Source organism: Antedon mediterranea, chromosome 1 (genome assembly GCF_964355755.1).
Source record: "Antedon mediterranea chromosome 1, ecAntMedi1.1, whole genome shotgun sequence".
Taxonomy (NCBI): Eukaryota; Metazoa; Echinodermata; class Crinoidea; order Comatulida; family Antedonidae; genus Antedon; species Antedon mediterranea.
The window spans coordinates 13,247,375-13,254,716 of NC_092670.1; the positions used below are offsets into that span (position 1 = coordinate 13,247,375).

The window sequence follows — 7,342 nt, forward strand, 5'->3', positions numbered from 1 at the left end:
TTTCTTTCTTTATTATTATCTACTGAACAACAAATTTGAATTACTTTAAATTAAATGAAGTGAGTGCAGAATAATAGTATTTAATAATTGCCAATAAAAATGGTGATTTAAAGTGGATTGTGATTTTAAAATGTTTAATTTACTAATGTCTTTTTGTTTTCAGAAAGGAACAATTACTGAGCTATGCTGTGATACCTGGTATACATTCTTCCTACATTCTTATTGGAGTTATTAATGTAGCTAAACAAAAGTCGAGGATTAAAAGGAAATTGGTTACAGTTTTTCCTAATAGAAGGTTCAGAAATTTAAATAGCATGCTCAAAACATTGGAGTTAAAAGGTCCCATTGTAGACTTAAAACTTGGTAAGTTCAAATTTAGGTACTGAATTTTAAAGCAGTTAAGGATTATGGTATTAAAAACAAAAAAAAACAATAATTGTTTTAATGTATAGTATTATAATACAATATAAAGGCGCATGACTAAATTATTATATTTCATTTGGATAGAAAGTATAGGTACATATTTTGAAAGATTAATATCAACTAACAAATGTGTTCATTATATCATTCAAGATAATCAGAGCGGTAGAAGATTGTCATCCGGGCAGCTTGTTGTTTGTGGTTGGGTCAAACGTAAAGGTAAAAATCTACATAAGTATATAGTTCTATATATTTTTAATTTTTATAAAATAGAACAGTTTTATCTCAAATTTTTTGTTACATGTTAAGGCTCTATCAGTATCTTGTCCACAATAGAAATACATTGTACTGAGTGTATGTTTTATTGTTGGTAGTTGCATTTGCCAAAAAATGTGTGTCTGCCTATTTAATTCATTTAATTATTAATATCTTAATTAGTATCTAACTTTTTAAATGTTTTTCAGATGCTACAGAAAATGTTAGTATGATGCAAAGATTAAGGGTGAAGTATCAACATGATGAAGTAGATATTGAAAATCAGCCTTGCCGTAAGTACTACATCACATAAGCTTTAAAATGGAGGGTGAGATGTTTAAAGACCTGGAAGAATGTGGATGATATTTTATTTAATTTTAATTTCAAACAAAAATCCATAGTCTTTCAATTTGTTTTATATTTATTTTATTCAATGCACAGAGATAAAAGGCTGAGATAAAACAAAACAAATAATACAAAAATAGAAACATTTTTACAATTTTAGATAAAAAATGGATTTTTAGAAAAATACTTTAGAATGTATTCTCTATATTAATCTCACATTCTGTGTTTAAAGTAACATGTTTTTTTATTTCTGTACAGGTTATGAGCCGTTTATATTGAAGACGGACAATGAACAGGATTGGAATGTTGAGTATTTTAAGGTGGACAACGCTGAAGATAATATGAGAATCCAGGTTGGTTGGTTTACTTACAGTAATCTAAAAGACGCTTGAGTTTCCAAATTGCTATTTATTAAAGTTGAACTTTATGAGCGAACACCTCCCATAACAAACACTCATACTCATCCAAAGCCAATTTGTATTTTCTCTGTTAAGTGGAGCATTGATCAAATGTTTTACCATAATCCGACATAATTTTACTGTATACTCGTGGTATATTGAAAACTCTTGTGAAGTAAGTATTTCATAAATAACTTATTTTATAGCAGTTAATCATCTATTGGTACAGTACCCACTGTGCCATTGGGCTAAAATCTAAGCCTAGCCATCAGTACTAGCTCATTGGTCTAATGGTGTATACAGTATGCCCTATGAACAAATGTTTCGAGTATACAGTACAATTACATCAAAGTTAGGCAAACATCTGACCAATTAGCATAGTTTCCTGATGCAAGCTAGTTTGTTAAACTGGTCTAAACACACACACAAACACACATTTAAAAAAAATTCTTCTTTTTCAGTTAAACGAAACAGACCATGGTAACGTACATGCAGTTATTTCATCACTAACATCCAGTAAGATCTTGTATGAAGGAGTCAGCAGAGATAATTGCACAATGTTTGAAGAAAAAGAGGTAAGTGGTTTTATTCAGATGAAGAGTTCAATTTGGAATGGATACGGAATCCATAGAATCACACCATTAACATGTATGATGTCAATGTGAATAAACATTGGCACTATTTTATCCATTATCAAATTCTTACGCCCGTATTCTTAAACCGGACTTTAGTCGTAGTTCGAAGTTCGACTTGGAAAAGTCGTAGTTCGAGCTATTACTTCAAATTCGATTCAAAAACGAAGTAGTCGAAGTTTGCAGTTCGACTTAATGAAGTCGAGCTTTTAGTGGAGTTGCACACGTCTGGGTAACAAAGCCTATACATTGGCCAATGACAAGAGAGTATTTGAGGAGCAGACCTAATTTTGCCCATTGATATCACTTTCCATTTCTTACAACACTTTTTACGCATCAGGACTATATACATGAAAAATAATTTTAATCGTTAATTATTAGAACAATATCAGTATTAATTTAACAGTGAAGTATATTTGATTAACAACAAATAAAATCTTAAAAATATATTTAGGAACCATGGCGGTACGGTAACTTTTATATTTTCTAGGCCTCCAACAAAGTATGATCGCCACGAACCATGCACTTCATAGCGTGACAAGAAAGCGCTAGGCCCCCTAAACATTCCATCGCGTGGTGAATTGCCGCATCTCCCATTGTCGCTATGGCGTGACGTAGCTCAAGTCGGACTTGCGCGAAGAAAATAATGTAATTTGTATACAGTTGTAAATAAAGATGATTTTCATTATTATAATTTATACCAATGTATATTTAATTAAGCTAATATAACTATAGATATTTCATTCTTCAATATCTGGCCAATATAACAACTCAATGACTGTTACGTTTTTTATAAACATCGTTTAAAAACCATTTAGTCGACCATTTAGTCTGCCCCCTCCAGGACTAAAAAAATCGATCAAAATCCGTCTCGATTTAGTCGAGGTTGGCCTGATTTAGTCGGTGATTTAGTTGAAGTTCGGTTTATGAATTAAAATGACGTCATTTTTTTAGTTTTAGCTCGAACTACGACTAAAGTCCGGTTTAAGAATACGGGCGTTAGTATAATAAACAAAAAATATATAAATATGGGTGTCATTATGAAAGCAGTTTTAAAGACCCATTCCCTACAATTGTTGATGTTTTGTAAAAATAATGCATATATATATTACTTTAAAAACATTAAACCAGGTCATTCCTTGTCTTTTTTATGGTAAATTATGATAAAAAGAGAGAAACAATGCATTACCTAAGTACCTCACGGTAAACTTCCTCTCGTGGATGGTCTTTAGGCCTAGCCTAGCTAGGCTTAGTTTTATAGGCCTAGGTGACATAAACATCGGTAACGTACAAACACCGTACGCTAGCTATAGGTCTATCCTGACGTTGTATAGTTGCTGCATTAATTGTCTTTCTGTTTTTGCCAGAATCCATTTATACAAATTGGGGGAAACCTGGTATTTTCGCTGAAAAGTTAGGAAGTTTCCATTACATTTTTTTTTCTGGGTGAATTACAGAAGAAAAACGAAAAACTATCAATCCGCGCTTAATGCATGTTGGAATTTATAGCGGACAGCTTAAATGAATCGACTTATATTTCACATTTTTCCCCATTTAAAGATGAAAAAATTTGTCTCAATAGGACCATATAGTATTTATTTTTACATTAAATGTAGTTTGTTACCTTTAAATTAGCTCTAAAAAAACTTTGAATAAGAAAGGGTGCTAAAAAAAAAGAAAAATATAAATACAGCTATAGAATGTATTAGGCTGCAGTGGGTATGTCGGGGACTTAAAAGAGAAAGCGAAAAATGCATTGCGGAAATGCATTTTCGCTTTGTAGTAGAGCCTAAAGTAATACATTTGTACATTATCAGAGGGTATATGTATGTATGTATGTATATGTATATTTTTTTTTAAATCGGCAGAAATTGCATTTTAATGGCAGATCAGGATACTCTTGAGATTATTGGTTTCTATACAATTAGGCCTTCATTCAAATTCATATTTATATATTTTTATTTGTTATTGTTTTTATCTGTAATAGGATATACTGTATAGTAGTTCATTGTAATATGGTTATCAGGTTTATCATTTCTTTATGTTATAAGGCAAGTCTGCATTTTGGTTAACTGTCAATGGTGTAATAGTTTATTAAATCCAACAGTGTGTTAATTCATAGTTTCTTTCACAGAAATCAAGTATTCATATGCCTGTAGTAAGCTTTTGCCTTTCGTCTGATGGATTGTTTGTTGGTGCTCCATCCATAAATGAACCCAATTCCAAGCATATAACGGAAGATAATGACACAAAACTAGTCAAAGGCATGCTAAGGAATCCAATACAAAGGCTACTTCCAGATAAAATAAACAAAAAGGGGGACCAGAAAATTGAGATTGAGAGGATTAGAAAGCCAAAATACTCATCAAATGGATATGAAATTGTTTCTACAATTGAAGAACCTGAAGATAATAGAGGAAGATTAGGAAAAAGACAAGGAGAAGGTAAAATAGGAAGAGGAAAAATAGGAGAAGAAAGACAAGGAGACGGTAAAATAGGAAGAGGAAAAATAGAAGAAAGACAAGAAAAAGGTAAAATAGGAAGAGGAAAAATAGAAGAAAGACAAGAAAAAGGTAAAATAGAAAGAGGTAAAATAGGAGAAGAAACACAAGGAAAAGGTGAAGACAGAAGTGAAAAAGGAGGAGGAAGACGAGAAGAAGATAACAAAGGAGGTGAAAGAGGAGGAAGACAAGAAGATAACAAAGGAAGTGAAGACGACAGAAGTGAAAGAGGAGGAAGACAAAAAGATAACAAAGGAGGTGAAGACAACAGAAGTGAAAGAGGAGAAAGACAAGAAGATAACAAAGGAGGTGAAGACGACAGAAGTGAAAGAGGAGGAAGACAAGAAGATAACAAAGGAGGTGAAGACGACAGAAGTGAAAGAGAAGGAAGACAAGAAGATAACAAAGGAGGTGAAGACGACAGAAGTGAAAGAGGAGGAAGACAAGAAAACAAAGGAGGTGAAGACGACAGAAGTGAAAGAGGAGGAAGACAAGAAGATAACAAAGGAGGTGAAGACGACAGAAGTGAAAGAGGAGGAAGACAAGAAGATAACAAAGGAGGTGAAGACGACAGAAGTGAAAGAGGAGGAAGACAAGGAGATGGTGAAATAGAAGGAGGTATAGAAGAAATTCAAGAAGAAAACAAACAAAGTGAGAAAATTGAAGGTTTGTTGCATTATGTTGAAGACACAGCTGACATTAATGCCATCTGTTTGAAACCAGTACATGCCAGTAGTGGAAAAGTGTATACATCGATCAATATACTAAAAAACAGGAATAAAGTAAAGTGTGAACAGATTGTACCATTTATAAATAATGGCAAAGCATATTGTATGATGATATACTCAACAGATTTTCTGGAAGGTGAAGAAAGTGGTTATTCTATCAGATACCACATTTTTCCAGAAGATTTGTTGAAAGAACTGTAAAGCCAAAATTTGTCTCGACCATAAATAAACGTTTTGAGTACATAGGGGACATGAGGAATAATTACTTTACACCAAAAATTGAATAACTAAATTTTCATGCCTTTTTTTTACTGACCTCATTACCTTAATGGTTATTATCAATAAATTGTATTACATTTAGATCCTTAAATTTCATTCTATTTATTACTAAGAGTAGGACGTATTTTTACATAGTAGACCAATTGATTTAAAGAATTTAATAATTAAATGTTTGTATGAATTTGAAGTATCTAGGTACTGTTTGATGGAGAAATTAAGTTGAAAAGTAGCTATCAATAGCGACATTTTGTTTTTATTTCCATCAAAGTGTAATACAATCAGTGCAATAATAAACGAATAACACCATTGAATCAAATATAAATTTACTGAATACATTATGTTTTATATTCTGTTTTCCGAAATACATTCCTGTGCCATTCTGTAATGACAGATGATGGTGACCATATTTCCTTATTTGATCAATAAAAGTTTATAATTTTGGTCTCACAATAATTAACTCATACTTAGAATATGATGGGGCACATGAAATTTGAAATTTTAATATATTTATACGTATATACTGTATAGAAGAAAGTAATTATTTAATTGGACCTATACAGGGTGTGTAAAGTTTGTAGTTTTATATACATATTTATATCCAAGTTCGAGTCTTCTCAGTCTCCCAGATTTCCTCATCTTTATCGTTAATTAATTAATTAAATTTCAGTATATCATCGGGCGGTTTAGAATTAATGTTCTTTGCCTCTTGTGCTCATATTTATATTTAGTATATATATTAAAGAAGAAAGTAATTATTAATATACATTAATATTGTTGATTTGGATTATAGAGTATGAAGTTTGATAGGTTTATATTTAAATAAAAAGGAAAGCATATCAAATTTGAAGTTTTATATATATATATACGTGTATATATATATATTAAAGAAGAAAGTAATTATGTAACAAGACCTATACAGGGTATGAACAGTTTGTAGTTTTATATATTTATATTTAGTATATATATTAAAGAAGAAAGTAATTGTTTTTAACAAAATGATTGTATGAAAAAAATGACACATACCATGTATGTAAAGTTTGAAGTTTTATATATTTATATTAAAGAAGAAAGTAATTATGTAATAAAATCGATTTTGATCAATAATAAATAAATAAAAAGGAAAGCAATTATTTAACGAAAAGTGTTTTCATTTAAACCAATAATATTTGTTTTCTATAATCATACAGTTAGTCCTTTCAAAATTGGCAACCTTTCAAAAGCACCGCGAACATCAAATCATTAATTTACGTGGTCTCTCGGACTTCCGAATGAATATAACTACATTAAGGAGGCGTGGAGTTTCACCGTTCACCATTCAGTTGGTAGAACTACGTCACGCGGCAGGAAACCAATACACTAAACACACTAACATTAAAGAACTTGAATTTAATATATTAAATATGATAATATTAAACACTGTGTATATACTGTATAAAAAATAATACTTAAATTAAACCTAGTCATAGCTAGCACTATTCACTTGAGATGATTAATTTGTTCAATTGTTTAGATGTCGTGCGTCCAATTGTAGAAATAATAGGTAAAATATGATGAATTAAGCAAATAACAGGAACTATCGGATCCAAATTGAAAAAAAATGAGTTGCCAGTCTAACTATACGACACCACTTATTCTCTTCCATTCAATAAAACAAAATTAGATAGAAAGCTGGTTCCTTTCGCATACTAATCCAAATGACCAAATAATTAAATAATAAAACAAAGACTAATAGACTGCAGCTGTTCCGTTCAGATGGAGTCTCTCTTTTGTATGTCTTTTGTTTC

At 31.1% G+C, this 7,342-nt stretch overlaps 1 protein-coding gene across 2 annotated transcripts; it reads left to right on the forward strand.

Annotated features, from left to right (window-relative positions):
• The first annotated feature begins 241 nt into the window (after positions 1 to 241).
• On the forward strand, positions 242 to 5,692 carry LOC140057314 (uncharacterized). Of its 2 annotated transcripts, XM_072102933.1 has the most exons (7): positions 242 to 363; positions 574 to 639; positions 885 to 968; positions 1,279 to 1,373; positions 1,880 to 1,993; positions 4,185 to 4,668; positions 4,861 to 5,692. In XM_072102933.1, the coding sequence occupies exons 1-7, from the start codon at positions 315 to 317 to the stop codon at positions 5,478 to 5,480; spliced, it is 1,512 nt and encodes a 503-aa protein (XP_071959034.1). In that variant the 5' UTR covers positions 242 to 314; the 3' UTR covers positions 5,481 to 5,692. The 2 variants fall into 2 exon arrangements, with proteins under 2 accessions (XP_071959034.1, XP_071959025.1); XM_072102924.1 differs by having other exon boundaries at positions 4,185 to 5,692.
• Positions 5,693 to 7,342: the final 1,650 nt, after the last annotated feature.

Excerpts from the sequence above, each read along its gene's own strand:
- LOC140057314 (XM_072102924.1), top strand. The coding sequence starts at position 315 with ATGCTCAAAACATTGGAGTTAAAAGGTCCCATTGTAGACTTAAAACTT. Across the intron at positions 364-573 it reads CATTGTAGACTTAAAACTTG|ATAATCAGAGCGGTAGAAGA; the intron begins GTAAGTTCAAAT and ends ATATCATTCAAG. Across the intron at positions 640-884 it reads TGGTTGGGTCAAACGTAAAG|ATGCTACAGAAAATGTTAGT; the intron begins GTAAAAATCTAC and ends AATGTTTTTCAG.